Here is a 21,272-nt window from a genome sequence, read left to right as displayed (position 1 = left end):
GTTATTTCTCCAATTTTGTGGCACGGGAGGTTTCGGATCCATTCCGGTTATCCCACTGTACCTTCTCGTTCAATTTTTTTTTGTTAAGCGCCTTATTGTGTCAAGCTAACACAAAAAGCTCGTTTTTTCTCTTATTCTTCTGACTAAATTCCGTCTAGTAAATTCGGTTGTAATTCTGGTTGTGTTTTTTTTTGTCAAAATGGCCGTTTCTTGCATTTGTCAGAAATGTTCTAGTAAAAATCGAAATCTTGAAAATTTTGCATTCGAGAATATCCTGAGCCTCCTTCTCATTAGAACTCCGGTGCTAACGCCTTCAACGTTCCTTTTTATATGCATCGATGGGTTCGACTGCCAGTCCGGGGGAAAGGCACAACTCGAGGTACAGCTGGCCTTAGCTTAAGGTTTTTCTAAGTAAGCTCAGAACTTGAGCAAATGTACCGAGGAACCCTGGTCAAGTAGTTTTCTCAAGCAGAGAATCTATCTCGCAGTACATGGTACGAACTCTGATTGAGTACTCGGCACGATTAAGGATAACTACTTTCGAAAATATTTTGTTTGTAGAGCTAAGCGAACGAAAGCACAGCGTAGTAAAAGTATCTGATCGACCTGTAGCCTCATATCAGGTCAATCGCTACGAGTTTCCCTGAACTCGTGAAAGACATGATCAACTCTTTCCCTACCATTGACCTCGTGAAAGACAGATCAACTCTTTCCTGGACGGATCTGGAGCAGGTCATTCATCACTCCGCGCACAAAATTTAAAAGATGGCATCTCAGTCAATATTGGAGAAACGGGCAAAAAACTCCTTGATTCTATCACCGAACTATGCAACATCCCTCTCAGCAGTGAAATTCCAGTAAGCGTCCAACCACTACTGTTTGGTGAAAATCTCACATCGCTGGAGAAAAAATATGGTGGCTTAAGGCCAATTGCTGTTGGCGAAACATTCAGACGACTTGCCGGCAAGTGGGCTGCCAGTTTTATCACCAAAAAAACGTGCACCATTGATGGCACCGATGCAACACGGAGCAGGTGTCCATTTTGAAGCAGAAGCGGCTGCCCACGCTGCTCGATCCTTCATCAACAATATGCACGACGACATGGTCTTCCTCGAAATTGATTTTTTAAACCCATTCAATACCGTCAGAAGAGATTACCAGGCGGAAAGATTCAATAACATGCCCCAGAAGTCTATCCATTCGAAAATTCTTCATTTTTGTGCTATCGTGACTACGTTATCTTTTCATGCAAAGGTTTTCAGCAAGGTGTTTCGATTGCATCCATTGGATTCTGCCTTGTTATTCTTGATCTGCTCACTAACCTTGCTTCCAAATTCAAATGTGGTTACCTTGATGACATATTGTAGGTTATAACTGGAAAATTGTCTCATAAGACTTGAAAGAACTCACTGATGAGGCCAAAAAAATTGGACTGATGATCAAGCCCACCAAATGTGAACTCACGGTGAAAGGAGAAATTACTGTCTCAATTCTCGAGAAGCTTAACGCTATCTGTCCGGGAACCGAGTTGATTCTGGTAGAAGACGTGACACTTTTAGGTGCAACATTAGGCGAGAAAGGCATTGACATGATACTCAAGAAGAAAAACGAAGAGTTCAAACGCCTTTGCACCAACATCAAAGACATTACCAAACATAAAAGATTCATCCTCATTAAAAACTGCTTCGCTATACCAAAACTTTTATACATATTCCGTATCTCTGCTGTCTTCAAAAAGGACAAAATCTTACAAGAAATGCATGACAACCTGAAAGACACCATTGATTCAGTCAAGAACATATCTCTTGTGAGGGACACTTGGGCTCAGAAAATAATGATATCTCAAAAATCGCAATTTGTGGGGGGATCAAAATATCGCTATTTTTACCCTAAAAACCGGTCCGCCCACTGTGTTTTTCACTGAGGAACGATATAGGAGTAGTAGAATAGGCTGTATAAATAATAATAATAGTAATACTATACCCCTCCGGGTTTGTTCAAAATCCGAATTAAGGTGCTTAACTCGGAAATTCTCAGTTCGGTGAAGGGTCACTACAGTGCAGCACTGTCGAGCCCTCAGAGATTACTATCTTACTTTTTGTACCAAAAGGGATAAAAAACTTGTTAACGATTTCCAACAGTCGATTGTTGTTGTCGATGAGCCCCTCTTGTCGCTCCTTGAACTGCTTGCCGGATCAGTCTTCTTCACTAATCCCGAGACCCTTCCGGATTGAGCGCTAATTAGCCTTAACGTGCTTAAATACTCAAATAACCCTACAGTACAAGCACCACAAACGGGCCACACAAATGATCGTAACAATCTCAACTGATATAAATGCCTGTAACAACACTATATCTAACAACAACAAACGGGAGGGTCGGATCACATCTTGTCTGGGTGGATAATTTCTACTGATTTTATACTTTTTTTTACTGCTTGTTTTTTCAGTTATTTTTTATGTTTTTTGTTTTTCTTGGGTACTATACTAATTTTTGTTTGGTTTCTCGTATAGCTTTAAGTGTTCTTGGTCACAGATCTCTCAGGGAACGAGGGGACGGCCGATCCCCCCACCCTTCCTGGAACGTGAATTTTTGGTGTTAACTAGATTAAAAAGTTGTTCACCGGAATCCGGAAGGCTTCCGCGTTCCGAACTACCTATCTGCCCCGGCGGTTAGGGCCTATTAATGTCGTTATTATGAGCATCTGCTCGGCGCGGAGTGCTCGTTAACGGTTCTGCCGGTCATGATGTTAAACAAGAATAACACCCAGGTGCGCCATAAAAACATCTATGTATCATTCACCCGGAAGTACATATCGACGGAAAATAAAGCTAAGCTATAAAACTAATGGCCATTGTCTAAACAAAGCTCTACATGCTTTTCACCGTCTCTACCAAAGCCAGTTCTTTTGGTGGTCTTTTCATCATCAGGTCGACAAAAACGTTACTGTTCTCCGGCTTCGACCAGAACGCTCAAATTAAATTAATTACATGCAAAATAGTGAGCTCATGTCTGGATCTCAGTATCCCCAGACCACGAGGTCACTCCTAAAAACAGGGCTACTACTATTTATTATATTACGATTGTTTTTGTTCAGTAGATAAAAATCATCATCTCCATCGAAGATGGATCAACCCCTCTCTCAACTCCTAGCTTCTCATAATCAGAAATTGAATCGAGATGTTATTTAAATTCATTTCAGGGCTTGACCAGGAAGCTAAAATTAGTTCAAAATAGTTTGAGTTCAGGTCTCAAGACCCCTTCGGATTCCTGAATCCGGGGAAATAACATCCTTATTTCCTCTCCGTAAAGCTGAATTCACGGTTTCACCACCCAATCACCGTTGGCGTGAATGGCTCTGTAACGATCGGAGCTGTCTCTGCTAATACTCTGTCGTATTTTTCTATTTCTTCTCGTTGTTTTTCTCGCAACTATCGTTGTTTTTGTCTTTCTTTTCTGGTTTACATCTAAAAATGGCCGGTTCAAAGTTTCTCGGAAGTGTGACGTCACAAATCGAATTTTTGAAATTCAAAAATTCCACAATCTTCTGACCTTCACGATTCGTCTAATCGTCTAAATAACGTTGCTAATCTTCTAAAAATTTCAACTCTCAAGGTCAGCGGCTACCATTTTGAAATTGCATTTTTATCCATTCTGGTCGAATGTAACATAACTCAACATAACGATGAAAAAAAAACACTCAAGAAATTTAAATTGGGTACTTACACACCTGCACGACTTCTATAATCGAGTAACTAATTTAATAAGCGACTCTAGAAATAATCCAGTAATCAAGTTTAACTCAAGAAGTTTGAAATGAATAAACGTTAACTCAAGACTCAAGTTTTGCTATTTTGACCATTGGGCACCTTCAGCTGTCCTTTTTTCCACCGAAAGTTCACTCTGGTCCACTTCAATTCTTCTTTGTCTCTTCTCGTCACGACGTGCTCTTTATCTAGGATTTATACGGCGAAATTGGAATAGCAATTTTACGCTCCTATTTTTGTACTCCCTTCCCGCGTTTGTAGTTCGATTCTTCTGATCTTATGTTCTTGTACTTTCAGTTGTCGCGAGAAACTTGAGCATGACACGTTCGAATGGAATTTTTTAAAAATTCCATTTCACCCCAAAATTAAGACTAAACTTTGCTCAAAGTCAAACTTCCAAATATGACCAACTTGCACACTACTGGCCTTCTCCGTGATGACGGACGCCGACCGTACGGCACCACATTGTTACGCTGGCAACGTGGCAAGACCATTGCCTGGGATTTTACATGCGTCAACAGACTCGCGACATCCAATATCTCAAGAAGGAAAACAAGAAGGCCCAGTCATCGCCAACATAGCAGAGGATAGAAAATGTAACAATTATCACCAGCTGGAGACCTCTCACTATTTTGAACCTGTTGCAATCGAGACCCTTGGAGGTATAGGTGAAACCAGCTATAACTTTTTGAAAGAACTCTCCCGTAGCATTGATGCAGAAACTCAAGAAAAACGCAGTTTTCTGTTTTTCAGACAATGGCTGGGTGTCGCTGTGCAACGTGGCAACGCCATCTGTGTTCTTGAGCCGGCACTTTTTCTTCATATGTCTTGACCACATAGTATGCTTTCATTTGTTAATTGAATTTTTTACCCATTCAATCAGCTCTGGTTTATTCTGAGCAGTTGTTAGTTTTCTCATTGTGATTGATGTGATTCATAACCATATGATTCTTGAATTTTTTACGTCATAATTTTATTCACGTTATATCACTGGTTTTTTGACTGGCTGATATGATGAAGGACTAGTGAAGTAACTTCGGATAACATGTTAATTTCCGACCTTCTGATTTACTATTTGTAAAAAGTTGAAAATAAATTTGTGCTAAGTTTTAAAATATTTTTGTCTTTTTTCAGTTATTATGGTGATTTTGACTGTCCACACTGCCATTAGAAACCGTTATTTAGAAATATCATCTTGTTAAATGCAAGGCGAAAAGTTAGCTTTAGATTCGGAAGTGCAAGTTACCGAGGGTCTAGCTCCCAACTTCCGTATAGCCTTGACAGGGAATTTAAATGGTCAAACGAGCAACAAAGTCTTCAGAAGTAGTAGATTAGACGATCTACCGCAGGAAAAAGCTGCCCTTCTCAGGTCGCACTATGGAATCAGGACAATTTTAGATCTCAGGTCAAACCGTGAGCTTGATCTCACATCCAGGACGGCTCTCAACACATTCTTCGTTCCAGTCTGTTTGAACCCAAGGAAGGACCCTAAAATAAGAAAGGCTGTACCTAGTAACTCAAATCAGTAAGTTTTTTTTATTAGCCTCCGGTCCTACTCAGTACAGGACCAACCGTGAGGGTAAGTTACTTAAACTTAGAACTTTTCAGTTACCACAAAGTTAGTATCTTTGTTCGCAGAATGAACCATTGGAAATGTTAATTTTAACGTTCATTTCATAAATTCAAATTTCTTCTGTCTGCTGCACACTTGGCCTAGAGGTAACAATTTCATTGGGACGGCAAAAGTCCTGGGCTCAAATCTGACAGGACCTATTTTTTTTCAAACGGTTGTCGGCTTTTTATTGGCCTGCTTATGTTTTGTAGGCCTAGATGACCCATCGAAGAATTCTGTTTTTTTTTCTTGCTGTGCACAATTTCTTTTTCTCATTTCTCATTGCTTTCAAGTTTTTTTTTTTAAAAAGTTTATTCTGCCCAAATGGTTTTGGCATGATTTATTGGCTAAGTGACCTAATTTTGAGTAGTTTCAAGGGAAACATAAGTTTTATACTCAACTCTGGAATGCACAAAATCGGCCTAATGATTTCGTACCAATTTTTGTCGGCGTACTGGCCGGGTGCTTTATTTCAATCTTTTTTGTTAGATTTTAATTAATTTTTTCTTAATTTGATAGTTCATGGGTTCCTGTATCTTAAGGACGCCAAAAATTTCAGTTGGAAAAATGTGCATTAAATTTTCAGTTTTTTTTAATTTGCAAGGTTTCTGATTTATTTCTGATATTTCCAAGGTTTCAATATAAAATTTCGTGGAATTAGTTTGTGTTTTAACATATTGGTGTGTTTAAGGATCTAGTATTCGTAATTGAAATCAATTCAAGTTGATGCCATAACGTACTATTTTCATGCGTCAAAATTTTTCGAAAAAAGAAATGTTTTTTTTTTGTTTTTTTTTTGCTATTTTGACAAGATTGTTTTGTCTACGAAGATCTATGGCGAGTGTCGCACGCGATTCAGGTGTGTAGTTTTTTCCTGAAATTTTTGAAAAAAACCTTTCGCGGTTTTTATTGTCTGTACGGGCGTTTTTGTCTTTTTTTTTATTTTTTTGTCATTCAGCTCTCTTAACATTGCGAGTGAAGTTAAAATTTGATAAATTGATGTAAGTTAAGATTTGTTATGGGTTTTCAAGTTTTCTTACTGAAAATTGTTTGAAACATAAGCATTCATTAGATAGAGAAAACAATATAGGATAGAGAAACTTTAATGCTTTATTTCCAAACGTTTTCGCCATTCACTGGCAGCATGAGGTTGTTGTTGTTATTGCTCCGTGGACTGCTCTGAGAATATCTCCGCGAGTTCTTCTACGACTAGTAGGGGATTTTTCCACAAATCTTCGATGGTAGCAGATATTGGGTTGGCCGGGCAGTTGAACAGATGATGGCAGTCTTCGATGCTGGAGTTGCATTTGCTGCAGAGCTCTGATTCAATGTCCGGTTGTAATCGGTGTCTGGTTTCGGCTAGTTTCCATGAGAAACCTGATCTAAGCTGACACAAAATTCTTCTGTCGTAACGGCTGAATTCTTCTTCGTCTTTCGATATCTCAGGAGGGGGTCTTTTTAAAACTCTGTTCTGCTGGCTTTTGGCTCTCTCTTCGGCGACTGCATGTGTGTGTAGCTGTTTCAGTGTCTGTTCAAGATTGTCTGTTAGAAAACTAGTGACTTCTTCACTTGAACTGGCATGCAATGTCATCTTCTTGTCTCTGTCGGTACTCTGTTGCTCAAACGTCCAGAGGTGATTGCAGGGGTGGGTATCTTGAGTTGCTTGGGTTAGGAATTGGTTGTTGAGTAGGTGGTGGTGGCCGGCGACTTTAAGCATCTTGCATTCATTATGTAGATGGTCTATTGATGTAAGGCGAATGGCTCCCGTGGCTGTCCGTAAAGCAGTGTTCTGAATCGTTTGTAGTTTCTGTTGTTTAGTTTTACTGATTATTGGTGTCCAAGCAGGCGAGGCGTAGTCATACATGATCTTCCGATGGCACGATAGCTTATCAGTTGTGTTTCTTTATCTTGCCCCCAGTCAAGTCCTGAAAGCGCACGGAGTGCGTTGTTTCTTCTGGCTACTTTCTTGCAGACGTTGGCTGTGTGTTGTCCGAAGGTCAGCATGGTGTCGTATGTCACTCCCAGTAGTTTCGGTGTCTTTTCAAGCTTCAGCTGGGAGTTGAACATAGCAACTGGCGGGTGCGTCCTGGCTTGGCGAGGGTCAGGCGTGAAAAGAGTGACTGTTGTCTTCTCGAGGGACACTATTAGTCCGTTGTTTTCCAAGTCGTTGAGTCGAGAGAGGTAAGATGTTATCTTTTCACTGGCGAGGTCAATGTTGTTGCTGGTGATGTAAACAATCATGTCGTCGGCGTAGGTCTTCAGTCGTGTCGGGTGGTCTGGAACAGGCAGCTTGAGGTGAACAACAAAACTGTAAAACAAAACACACAAAGAGTGCAACAAAACTATAACAAACTAGGTTCCCCAGACTGTATAAAGCTGTAACTCACCAGTAACATAGTGGAAGAAAAAAAATCTCACACGCATAAGGCCAGCTCACAGGTCTGATACTCCTCCAGCTGGTTCGGTTCCGGCTGCTTCCAGAGTGATATGTAGCGCTTCCAGAGTGAGCAGTTTCCAGTCGTCATTGGAAGAGTCAATGACGACAGCTTTCAAATGTTTCCTGCTTCCAACGCACTCGTCGATGTGTGCCCCTACATGCAACCTTTGGTGCTGAGTTTTCAATAAGACGAGTTAAAAGATATCGGCTGGCGTTGACGACTTAGCTGGATGAGCATCAAGGACAGACAATCTGCTAGATAGCTCGACTTTTCAGAGCATTAAAAGCAGGAGACTTCAGAGATGGTAGCACAGATTTTAGCTTCCTGGTGGTTAAAATGACTTAAGCACTACAAGAAGCTCTCACTTTTTTTCATGAACTTGTCGGTTATTCGGCCACGGTACTGCATAAATAAAACAGATCTTTTATTTTTTCTAATTCATCATAACCAACCGGTGCTTGTGATAATTTGACAGAAATAAACGCCGAAACCGTTCTATCAATGATCAGTTCGTACACACTTGAAGGGTATTAGTTATCTTCGAAAGACTTTTTCACCCTGTCAATTCCTTCATGGAACGCTTTCCATGTAGAAGTGGTGTTGAAAATTCTATTCCCTATCAATGTGCTCAGTGAACCGGTTGAACAGGTTAATCACTTCGGCAGCATCATATCATCTGATGGCAGCGCTGACATGGTTTTCAGCGCTCGCATTTCTAAGACAAGGATAGTAATGCTGCGTCTTAGACCGGCCATGGTGTCAACAAGATTGACACTAAGGAACAAGGGACTCCGCATCGACAATAAAGCCAGTCCTGCTATATGGCTTGGAGACCCGTATGATCAGATGTACTGACTTTGGTAGACAAGAAGCTCTTATACACCGTGCTAAAAGATGGTGTCTAAGGCTAGAAAAGAGAAACGTCATGAAACTAAAGGATTTAATTGAAAAATCAAAAACAACGCCAGTCGCACAAGAGCTATACTGGAGAAGGGTTCAACTGTAACGTCGGTGTCGATAGCTTGAATGATCTACTTGAATGTGCTAAAGCTTGGCAAAAAGATTGGATTAGGCAGCTTAGAGCTGATCTTGAAAGCGATGGGCTCAAGACAAAGTGTGACCAGGACAACTGGTTGCACAATCCGACAACTGGTTGCACGATCCGACTAATGAAAACTCTCAGAACCCTCGGTCCAGACCTCCGATAGTAATGAAATTGAAATTGATGAAGGAATTGAAAGTATTAAAGGAGTTGAAAGAACAGCAGAGCTCCCCAGCAACGGGGGGTCCAAAAAGGCAAATTTGGTTGCCCTCTGCCCGACTGTAGCAAGAAGACTTATGTCTATGTCAGTGGTTGGACTAAACACTCTCAAAACTGCCACCCGCATGTGAAACTGATCAGCGCATCAGAACCGACCGTCTCAGCAACCCAACTGAGTCGGCAATCCTCCGCATCAAACCAATGCACTAGCACAGGTGATGAGGTGCTTAAGTTTCCGCTCTGCTCTTATCGGTGCTCTGTTAGGAAGTCAATGGTCAATCACTGTTATGTGAAGCACCGATAATCGTGGATCAAAGCAAGGCCAATTCCCGAGCCGCCAAATCAAGTCGGCGTTGTCCCGCTGCGAACATTCAAAAGCCAAAATTGTGCAGAATGTAGCGTCATGACCACCGCTGCTACGGAAAGGTAGAATGGGTTCCCGGTGGTGACTTTCATCTCGTTTGAATAGTTCCAAGGGTTCGGTAAAGTCAAAACCATTGCCCCTGGCTTTTACCAGCTGGGGTGTAAATGGGAGGAATTTATTATATACCGTGCCCTCGGTGATGTTATGTTTTTATTTTTAGGCGCGCAAGCTCTGAATGAAAGCAAAAATCCTGTATCAGTGGTTTGGATTACCAGGATCTTTGCAGTTTTCCTGCTTCTCTTTCCACAAGCATGTCAAGAAGCGGAATGCAGTTTTTGCTTTCTTCCACCGTAAGTTCAAGACACGGATGTGAAGAGTTAGCGGCTTTCAATATTTTGTTCATATCGTCCTTGCGGTCCGTTCTTATGATGTCGTCGGCATATCTCCCTAAAACTTTAGCTTTGAGGTTACCACTCGTGATGTAGTTCTTGATTGGCAGGCGCAGTCACAATAGCAGGCAGTCTTTGTTTTGCCGAGGTGTTTCAGCACTTTCACAGACAAGTTGGTACATTATCTATGACACCATTGCCAACATTTCGAACATTGAATAGAATAGCCTTTGCGGGTGACACGTCGACTACATGACAATAATATGTCAACTAATGTAGCATTTGACGACTGGAACATTACGCATTCTTTTTTTGCGTTTTTTCTTTTTCCTTTCTTTTCCAGTTTATAGCAATTTTTTTAGCGGTGACATGTCAACTACTTGGACAAGCATGCTGGAACAATAAGCATTCATTTTTTGTGTTTTTTATTTTTTCATTTTCTTTTTCCTTTCACTCTTAGTTTAAAGCAATTTTTTCTTTTGTTGTTTTTAATCACTTTATCCTGTAGGGTATACAGGTTGTTTGGTTCAAGATTTTGAGCAAAGTTTTCCAAAGGGTTCGCCCTTCGGTATAATTTTACGAGATCCATTTTTGGCTGGTCAACAAAGTTTTCTAAAGGCGGCTTTGGCTCCAGTATAACAAAATTTGAGGGGGGAGCGCCAAAAAATTATGGTCAAATGTCAAAAGTACTCAAAACGTTATTGTTAGCCTGTTTTTTCAAAAATTTGGTCGACTTTAAAAATGGTCGACAAATTTGTCATTTGTTTTCTCGAAAAATCGCCCCCTAGAAAAATTTCAGCGGACGTCAGTGACGCTATGTAAAATGGCCGTTGAAGTGCTGTGCTTCTTAGTATGATTTTGATCATGTTTACTTCTGTTTTGATCCACAAAAAAGTCTCCGATCACTTCCAAGCAGATCAAAATTCTTTTAAACGTGATATATATACGCAATTTTTTTTATTGTTCACCGAATTGACTCAATCGTTCTGTCAAGCGATCTGTTTTACGTCAAACAACTGGTTTTTGGCCGAACTCCAGTCACTGCAGCATTTTTGCCATCAGTCATGTCAAGTATCTCAGTAGCTAAGGTTGACCGAGAAACTCTTCTTTTTAAATTTCCAAATTACCGAGCCTCAATTGAACGAAGACTGTTTAAGAGTAATGAACGTAGTGAGTACTCTTATATAGGTCTTGTTGATTTTTTTTTTGGTTTTTTTCAGGAAAAAGTCCTAAAATTTGTACACTCTCATTTTTGATTTTTCGCGGTTTGACTTGTGATTTCTTTTTGTGAATAATAAAATATGGAATAATCCAGATTGAACTGCATTTCACTGATGCCGGTGGCTAAAGTGCGGAATTGATTGAAATGAAGAGCCGGGGGGCAACTGATTTGTGTGAACCGCGGACAATGTTCCTCATTCAAAAAAGGCTGCGATGGACTTAATACTGTGTTGTCACTTTTTCTATGTTCCCTGTGATTTTGGATCTGATGACAATACAATTTTCTACAGACTACTCTGTTTGCAAATAAACCGCTCAGCACACAGGTTTTTTTGCAGTATCTAATCATCTTGTTTGGGAACGGCTTTGGCGATTGTCAGCCGTATTGGAAAGTGAAATGCCGCATTGAATCTGGAGAGAACAGACGTCCAAGGCGGGCCTTGCAAGCTCCTCAATGCTGTACACGTTGCTATAAAAGCGTTCATGGCCGCTTAGTTGCTTAAAGAATTAAGAGTGCACGCAGATCGGACACAAGAACCTTCAAGTGGAGTTGCAACAAGGGACAAGGGAGAAATTTTTCATCATGGCCAGCAACTGTTTCTGACAGTGATTCATCAGTGTTTCAGACGTGACAGAAGACCGATTCAAAATCCATGTCATTATCGCAAAATCATCAAATTTCGAAATTGGCGAAGCCGGAGAATCAGAAAAAACTATCTACTGCATGGGTTGTTGTTGAATATGGAAGGGCGTCAGTGTATGGAGGCTGCTATTGCTGGGTCGTCTGTCATAACATTAAGAGTTGTGACCGTCGATCCGAGTTCATAACGGGCTGCTGCCATGTCGGGGCAGTCAAGACAGTCTTAAACGAATGTCCCACGCTTCGCCCCACACACACACACACACTTCGCCCCTCTTAAATCTAGTGGCACATTTCGCCCCCCACACATTTAGCCCCACACATTTCGTCGTCGCCCCTAACTTATTGCACTGTTAATTAACGCCGCTTTCTTAATGTAAATTTTAGGGGCGAAACGTGTGAATACCGTCTTAAACCGCATCCCTATGTTCACATCTTTCGCTCACGTGGTCGTTTCCAGGTTCCATAAGATTCGGGTATGCTCAAAATGATGTATTGTGACCGGGCCGTAATCGAGCTGGTGGGATCGCATCTTTTCCGGTTTTTATGGCTGCTTTGTCCTTCTTTCGCGAAAGGCAACTCTGGGATGAGAAGACGACACCGTCCTTGATGGTTTTCTTGATACAGGCCCTTGCGGCTGCTAGGGTAACAAGTTTTGATGGTTCCTAGCCATAAGTGGCTTCGTTTGCCAGTGTGTCACAGCGGATGTTCACATGACTTGGTATCCAATGTATCATTGTCTTCGCTGAGGCATGTTCAAGGTCCGTTGTGAGCTGATTTGTATCTGTAGATTTGTTGACTATCCATGCAAATCAGGACTTACGGCCATCAGCCTCTGCGTTTCTGATCTACTCGATCGCTTTCAGCCTGCTTCTTGCTCTTCCTCGTAGTACGACGTTAGCTTCCTGCCTCTTGTCTTCATCTCAGTCACCACTATCGGGTTCATAGGATCGCCTCTAGTGACGACAACTGCCGCTTTTTATTAGTTTGTGCTTGCCGCAGCTAATCCGTCAGTGTAAATGACTACTCATCGCTCCTTTATCGGTTTTGTTTTCGACGTCCAGCTGGGTGTGCGTTTCTCAGTTATTGTTGCGTTGGTCCAAAATGATTGCATTTAGATCGGTCTCTCACTGTTTTCCAGCTCTGCAGGGACCTGCTCTTCGATACGTCTCGCCTGCTCCTAGTTAGTTAGTTAAGCGAGTCCACTCTGCGTCCAACCCAGAGATCTTGGGCCCAACTGTTGTTAAGCGTCTTGAATAGCTGCGCGTGAGGGACAACGTTGAAGCCAGCTGCACCTCGCATGAAGCTCCGAGTCGGGTATGGAGGGCTCGTAGCCGGTAGACTACGCCGTCCGAAGACGTTGATCCCCCACACCACGGAGAGGTGTCTACCATGTGGAGGGTATACACCTCCACATGGTAGGGTGGAGGGTAGACACCTCAATGGGCTCGCCTGTTCTCTCCAGTTGGTTCTCATGAGTCCATGAGGGGACTCGGTCTGCTGGCTCCTTCTCCCAGGTGGTTGATTGATGCTCTTCTGAGTTCTGCTTAGCATGGAAAACATTCCAGGATGCCCTTCTGGGTAGCAGGGAAAACTTTTCACCGGCGATGCTCTGTTTTCCAAGTTAGTTTTCTTACACGACTGTGGACTATATGGAGACGCTAACTTTTTGAGTATAGCCGGTTAAAATGGAGAGAAGGACAAAAAACGGAATGTGCATTATCAGGGTGAAATTGCCGCTCTTGAATATTATGAACTACTTTCAGTTTCAGAAAAGACAGTTTGGATAAAAATAGTTACCGTTTGCTAAGGTGTTCCTTTGGAAAACTGATTGTAAAATGCAAGTTTGTTCATAAACTTCACCTAAATATAATATTTATTCGAAAATAACACACATCATGATAATGCAATCAGCTGCTAGCATTACTAATATACACATCCTAATTGCGACCTTAACACAGTTAATAGTTGGAGACCTAAGAAACTGCTGAGGCCCTTAATCAAAAATAGAGCGCTTCATTTAACAGTTTTTTTGTCTTCATTTTTAAACGGTTTTTTGTCTTCATTTATTTAACCTATTTTTGGCTTCATATATTTAACGTTTTTTTGGTTTATTTAACGGTTTTTGCCTTCGTTTATTTAACGGTTTTTAGGCTTCATTTGTTAAACAGTTTTTTGTCTATTGCGATCTTGTTGGAGTCAACAAAGCTTAAAAAAAAGTGAAACTCGCTCTTTTACAAATTTGTTTTAGTAGGGAAATCTTCAAAACAATTGAGCCAACCCCGGTAATTTTTTAGTGAACCCCTGCTGGATCAAGGTCACCGATTCGTTCTATCACTCATCAGCACACGCTCTTTCTTCGCTCTCTTGGGACATCTACCAAACTGGTTTATCAAAATATTCGCCTTATTTTGTCTGATAGCCGATTATATCTGCAACTCTAGACTTCTGCATCGATATGTGCTCAAGGGACTGCTGAATTCAATGGGCTTGGAAAGTTTCAAATTTTTCCTGATCGACAATTGTAAACGGGAAATTGGAACAGGTTAGTTAAATATACTCATTGTAGTAATTCCTGAATAAAAATTTGAGTAAAGTGTCTTGTAATTGAAAGTAGACTTTTTATAGTACAAAATTATAATTTAATTTTTTTTGAAGTGGATTGCTGTTAAATACGTTTTCAAGTTCTCGGATTGATCTGTGCTTGCCTATTGTAGGTCTCCTTAGTTATCCCAGCATGGATTTTTCAAGTTAAAAAATTTACTATCATAACGTCATTTTTTAGGAGTCGATGAACTTACAGAAGACTCTTATATAGGCCGTGATGTTTTTTCAGGAAAACTCTTTAAATTTGTCCACGTTCAGTTTTGGTGTTTCATGTTTTGGTTTTTGGTTTCTTTGTAAGTTCAGTTCTTAATATTATTTACAACTTCAAAAATTTATAAAATAAATCATTTTTCTACAAATTAATTGTTTTTATAAAAGATGTTGGATCTAGTAGTCTTTTCGGAATTTTCAAAAAATTATTTAGGATAACGTTCGGAATGAAATCCATTAATTGAACGGAGTGCAAGTTTTAGCTACTCATTTGTAATGCATTCAATTACAGTTAAAAACTTGTTGTGCATGAATACATCACAATTATCTCATCGTTACAGAAATATATGAATTTCATTTTTTTTTACATGCGTAATGATCATCCTTTTACTCAGGTTATTCGTAATTTGTGACACAACAGATCTCCTTAAATGCAGAAAAACTCTTACTACTGAGCTGAATAATTTTCATTAAATTTTTTAATGAACCTGAGTTCAAAGAATATGAGTTGAAAATGTAAATGAAAGTCATTTTCCCCTGTATAGGTTTTGATGATTTTTAGGCTCAGTTTTGATTTTTCGCGGTTTGGTTTTGTTTTCTGTATAAGTTTGGTTCATTTCCTTTGTTAAAAGAAAAGCAAACTCCACTGTCGAACAGCAAAAGTGTAAAGCTCACGAAAAAGTGATGGACTTTTAATTTCGAAAGTGATTATAAGTTTTCAGATTTCTCCGCGGAATATAAAACTATTGATTAAGATTTTTAATGTTTCCTAAATTCAAAGAGCTTCAAAGCTTTATATTTTTTCCTTTGAATTTCGAAAATTTTTGCAAGAAGCAAGTCAGTTTTTTCTGTTTCATTGCTGACTATTTTCAATTGTTTTTGGCTCTTTTCTCAAAATGGCGCAGTTAATTTTTGTCCAAGATGTTCTACAAAAATTATTTTCTGAATATCTAACCGAAATTTTGCAGAGAGTTTTTAAAAAGTTGATCAGTTATTTTGGTTTTCCTAGTAGTCATAACAAAACAGTCGCAGTATTTAATTATCAGAGGCTCTTTTTAATTTCGTGCGTTATTTTTTACTGGAGCAGAATCAGTTAAAGTCATTTTTTGAAAGAATTCTTAAAGATGATTTCCGGGGTTTGATTTCTGATTTCTTTTACATTTAGTTAAAATTCATTTTTCAGTGAAGGTTTACTAATCTTTCCGATAATGAAAATTTGAATGGCGCGAAAAGGCATGATACGTTTTTTTCGTTTGTAAGTGGTATTTAGTTTCAAAAGTGTTCACTTATTTGGTGGCACTTTTGCTATAATCACGATCGTAGCACTTGAAATGTAATAGCATCTGTTCTCTGCTTTATTTGTGGCTTGTGTTTGTGATTTATTAAGCGTTCGTGGCTGAGTGATTAGTTCGTGATACTCATAATCTCTGGGTCGCAGATCGGAGACGTAGCCGAATTTTTACCAATTCGAGGCTTTTTTTTCTACTTCTTATTGCACTTTATAGAGCTGCTTTTTGTCGTGTTCTCGGTTGTGTTTGCGATGCGCACCTTCGCCTCTGTGAAAAAATATAGGAACAAGTTTACACTCTATCTCTTTTGTTTGTCGAGTGCTTATGAGTAACGAACGTCGTGAAGACTCTTATATAGATCTTGCTGATTTTTTTTGTTTTTTTTTTTTCAGGAAAAAGTCTTAAAATGTACATAAAAGTCTCTAATAACTACAGATGTGCATTCATATATATTGGTGCATTTATGAATGCACTTAGGTATATATGCTTTTTTTGAGTTCAATTGAAATTCATCTGCTGAAACTGATGTGTAAATAGCCTTCTCCAAATACAAACGTGGAAATGGCGCGAAAAAACGTGAACGATTGCAAGTTTCGAAAATAAAATTTAATTTTTAGATTTCCGGCGTAATAAAAACTTTACCGGTTGATCCAGTTTTCTCAAGTTGGGTTAATGTTATCAAAAAAAGCGCCAGTCATAAATCGTTCTAGAAATTTAAAGAGCTTGAAGTGCATCTATTTTTTTCTTTGAAATTCTTTCTTTGAAATTGAAAGTTGAGATTTTTTCTACAAAGTTAGTGTTTTTTTAATGTTTGCTTGCCTTTAATGTTTGCTTGAGAACGGAAAGCTTTATTTTTTATCTTATGAATGTATAAACAGCATAATATTTTGCCTAATTAAAAGCAATTTAAAAAAAAACGATTCTTTTTTTTCGCTCCATGATAACTTGGTACTCAGCAAATAAGATCTTATAAGTTGCCCTTGTGAATCTTGTTCTGTCAGCTATTTTAAAAAACTCAATGTTTCAGCTTTACAAGTGTTTACAGCCAGTTCACGTTTTCCAGTGCTGGTAAATTGCACGCAAGGAAAAGATCGAACAGGACTGATTATTGCACTGCTTCAGATGCTGCTTGAATATGACGAAAAACACATAGTCTCTCATTATGCAAAATCATACGTAAGTGAAGTGCTATGAAGCGTGGGTGGCTTTTTTCATTGAGTGAATTTGAATTGCATTTGATTCTTTGAGGTCTTGCAAAGTGCAAATAAATGAAGGAGAAATCAATTCTTATTAGATTGTGTGACTTTTTGTGGAACTCATAATTGATTTCTGTTAACTATTCAATTTCTATTTTAAAATATTTTAATCATATGAATTTGAAATGAAAATGCGCATGACATGGGAAATTAATTGAAGTTTTGAGAGGAAAGGGGATGGAAGGGTTAAAAGCAAGATTTTAGTTTATCATTTTCATTCTGCGGCACCGATTATTCTATGGACAAACAAGTTTTCTGTAGTTTTGATAGCAATTTGTCTGAAGATAACGTTAAGAATTTTCCGAAAGTTTGAACTTTAATTTTAAATATTCGCATGTTTAGGACCTTTTGAGAACAGAAAAAGTGTTGGCCGAAATCAATGACAATTACGGCTTAAGCGACGATTGGACAAAATCAGACCCAGAAACTATGCAACATATCATTGAGTATATAAAGCTTCATTACTCTTCTATCGGTCAATATTTAGAACTATGTGGTGTGACCAAAGATGAACAAAATGAAATTAAACAGAATATATCGGGTGTGAATAGTCCAAATTTCACTGATTTGGACACGGGAACGGCAGATGTAAAAATACAGATTGATGATTTTGAACAAGGAAAAACGGACGATGAAGATCGAAAGTTGTTGGATGTGAACAAAATTGAGCTGAAGGTCATGACGCCAACTAGTAGTATGGTCAGGTCCGAAATAGGTGAGTCGTTTTCGTTTTAAGAGTCATGAACTTAGTGAATACTCTTATATAGGTCTTGGCGACTTTTTTTTGTATTTTTTTTCAGGAATTTTTCGCGGTTTGATTTCTTTTTAAGTTTATTCATTTCTTTTGTTAAGGAAAACTCCACTATTGAACAGCAAAAGTGTGAAGGGCACGAAAAACGTGATCAACTTCTAGTTTCGAAAGTAGAATTTAATTTACAGTTTTTCCTGCAGAATTAAAAATTAACATATTGATCCAGTTTTTATCAAATTGGGATATTTTCATCAAAAATGTGTCAATCATAAATTGTTCTTGAACTTCAAAGAGCCATATATTTTTTGGTACTCGTTTAGAAGAATGATCCCGCCGTTTTTGATGAGTCCCATGCAATAAAAACTTGTTCAGAAGTGTGGTCCCGCCAGACCACTTGAAAAATACTAGAAAACTACCTGAGAAATACTAGTACTTCAAGTAAATGAAAACAAAAGGAAAACCTGTTAAAAAAATTTCGATAGATTCGCCTTTAAATTTCTCTTTAAGCTAAATTTGAAAAAATTAGCAAGTCACAGGTAAAACTTAGGAACTATCTTTATTCTGATTTTAAGATTGGTTCCGTAAACGAGTTCTGAACGAGTTTTTTAAGGGGACCATACTTGTAAACAATTATCATTTTTTTCTGTTACCTTGCATTCATGACTCTTTTCGAACTATCTGTTTGCTATGTTCTTCATTTGAGCTAGGAAAAGATGAAGTTCGATTTTACTCTTAAATTGTCTAGTTTCAGCGGTTCGCTTAGGATAACTAATCAAATAGTCTTCAAATTGATTTATTTTACTCAGCGAAAAAATAATGTGAGCTTCGATATGGTTAACCAAATTGAAATTTGTCTGCTCCAAAGTTGCATTCATTACTGTCTGTGTTTTTAATGCAAAGTGTTATTTTCCTGCATCTGTGATGCAGTAGTTAAAGTCTGATAGTAGCGCGTTTGATTCCGAGTGGGAGCAGATGTAGATGTTTTTTTAAGAATATTTTCAAATTAGCAGTCAGGTTATTCGTGATTCTTTGTTTTTTGGATGGCTCCTATGAGCTAATTGAAGGTGACGTAAACTTCATTTCTTCTGCATAATAGCTTTTTCAAAGTATCTAAAAAATTTTGGATTTCCAATTTATCAGTGTAAGTTTTTAATGTCAGTTTTAAGGCTGGAATTACAAAATTAGACAAATGCATTTCAGTCGATGCTAACGGCGACGTAAATCGCACAAAGGTCACGACCGAAATTATATCAAATAACTCAGTCAAAATTAGTGGAAGCGAGGAGGAAATGGAAGGTACTAAAGCAGATGATCATATCAATGATGGCAATGACTCTGAAATCTTGCTGCCTGAACACAATATCTGTTCCATCCTTCCGGAAATTGAAGTTAAGCAACCGATAAATGTGGGCGATGCTAAAAATATGGATTTGTCTGAAACTAAAGAGAACTTGTCCGAACTTACATCAACTGATGCTTAAATCATTTTGGGTCGAGTTTGAATGATCTAATTTGCCTCGAAATGAAATCTAGAGCAGATGATAAGACAAATGCCATTTTCATGCACGAATTTCGAGAAATTGCAGATGGAGCTAAAGTTTACCATACATTTTTGAAAAAAAAATTGATCCATTGTTAGACCCAATTCTATTGAAATTGTGTATATAATTTCGAATGAAATACAGTTCTATTTGTAACCTGAAAGAGGTGGGCTTTCTAGTAGTTTGTAAGTACCTGCCAAATTTTTTCAATTTTTGATCGATGATATCATGTTTCTAAAAAAGGAGGCAGTCTGAATTCAAGGTTCATGTTTTTGTTGCAAAATAAATTTACACTAGAGTTGCTAAACAGTTTCAGCCTCAAATTTTCAATTTCTGACGCGTAAAATGAAAACTAGCCAGAATTTTCCAAAAATAAAAAAACTGCAAACGGCTGGAAAAACGAGATTAGTTGATGCAGATTTCGTAAATGTTTGAATTTGGCCTTGATTTGCACTTTTCCAATCGTAGTTGATATTTACAGAAACTGCAAAGTTTGCTCAATGTTCAGACATTTCAGAAATTTAATCGATTATAGGTCATTGAACCTTAAACATATTAAGCGTGATCAGATTTTAACCAGACTTTACTCAAATATTATTGTAGTAAGAGCTCGAAACGCACAATATGTCAAATTTTACATGCTAAAATGCAACAAAATAGTCATGCTTCGAAGGTTATGGACGACATCTTTTGATTTTACGGTAAAATGGTGTTTTCTTTCAAAAGATTAAATCTTTTTGACCACTAATCATGAAGACCAGAGATCATGAAATTGACTTTATTTTTATTAAGTAAAAGATTTATTAAAGAAATAGAAATACTGTTATGAATTAATTTTATGACAATGCTATTAAAATAAAAGGCTTGAAGAGAAACATCTTGATGTGCTAATTGAATTGATTTACTGATTACTGATTGATAATTGCTTAATCATATTGAGTATATTTTCTCATTTCATTCATGTCTCTGATTCGGAGATCTTTGATCTTTTAAATGCTAAATTCTATGAATGATCAATACCTATCTCTAACTAACACCATTCCCTATCGCTGGTTTAAAGTAGTTGACAGCTAAAAATCTAAGTATAAACCAGAAACCTCAGAATACCCACCGCTTGTTTTTATTTTTTTTTGTTTTCTCTTATTTTGTCTTTTGCTGTCAACTACTGAAAACTATGGCCCATTCCCAATTGTTGGTACTATACTAAATTGATGCTCTAACTTAACTGCTCAAAAATTTGTGGTCTTTTCATTTCACTCAAATTGAGCCTTAAGATTTAAAAAAAAAGTGTAAGGATACTACAACATCCGTTATTCTAGATTCTTATGCATTGAACAACGCTGAATATCTTGCTGTACGATTTAAAGACCCAAAATTTATTTCATCTCTATAATTCATTTCTATTCTCACTTATCCCATCTACCTCTGTTGCCTGTGTTTTAAATGTCCAGAGTTTAACTAGAAGCATAAATGGTAATGTTTATTTCAGACTGAATTGTTTCATACATATTTTGGTGCAAAGTTTTAATTTACATTTTATCTAAGAATTTTTACGAAGCCAACTGAGTGTTGGAGATATGACTAAGTTCTTTATCTCTAAGTGTTAATCGATGCGTGACGCCTGCTGTAATATCGGTGACCCTCTGCCACGCTTTTTAGGTTAGTAATAGTTTATTGTTTTTTTTACGTTCTGAACCGAATATACATTAATTTCCGACGTCAAAAGGAGTAGTTTTAGTGTTTTAAAATTCGTTCAAATTTGTTGACAGAGATATTGGGAACAATTTGGCTTTGACTATATTTTCAGCTTTTTACAAAAAATTCCCCTCATTCAAGAGTTTCATAATAGAATTTGAATCTGAATCATAGCGACGCGACGCGACGCGGAAACTTCAGTTTTCGTTTCAGTCATAAAACGCGATTTTA

At 38.2% G+C, this 21,272-nt stretch overlaps 1 protein-coding gene across 1 annotated transcript; it reads left to right on the top strand.

Annotated features, from left to right (window-relative positions):
• Window positions 1-4,905: 4,905 nt before the first annotated feature.
• On the top strand, window positions 4,906-20,893 carry LOC134855128 (uncharacterized). Its single transcript, XM_063871539.1, has 5 exons — window positions 4,906-5,292; window positions 13,990-14,237; window positions 16,826-16,974; window positions 17,397-17,769; window positions 19,006-20,893. Exons 1-5 carry the CDS (start codon window positions 4,970-4,972, stop codon window positions 19,284-19,286), a joined length of 1,374 nt encoding a protein of 457 aa, XP_063727609.1. The 5' UTR covers window positions 4,906-4,969; the 3' UTR covers window positions 19,287-20,893.
• The last annotated feature ends 379 nt before the right edge of the window (window positions 20,894-21,272 follow it).

The sequence above is a fragment of the Symsagittifera roscoffensis genome, chromosome 10 (genome assembly GCF_963678635.1).
Source record: "Symsagittifera roscoffensis chromosome 10, txSymRosc1.1, whole genome shotgun sequence".
Classification (NCBI taxonomy): domain Eukaryota; kingdom Metazoa; phylum Xenacoelomorpha; order Acoela; family Convolutidae; genus Symsagittifera; species Symsagittifera roscoffensis.
The sequence above is the reverse complement of the archived record's forward strand: the minus strand, read 5'-3'. Positions and strand labels throughout refer to the sequence as shown.

Coding starts and splice junctions, on each gene's coding strand:
- LOC134855128 (XM_063871539.1), top strand. CDS start 4,970: ATGCAAGGCGAAAAGTTAGCTTTAGATTCGGAAGTGCAAGTTACCGAG. Junction 14,238..16,825: donor TAAACGGGAAATTGGAACAG/GTTAGTTAAATA, acceptor TCAATGTTTCAG/CTTTACAAGTGTTTACAGCC. Junction 16,975..17,396: donor CTCATTATGCAAAATCATAC/GTAAGTGAAGTG, acceptor TCGCATGTTTAG/GACCTTTTGAGAACAGAAAA.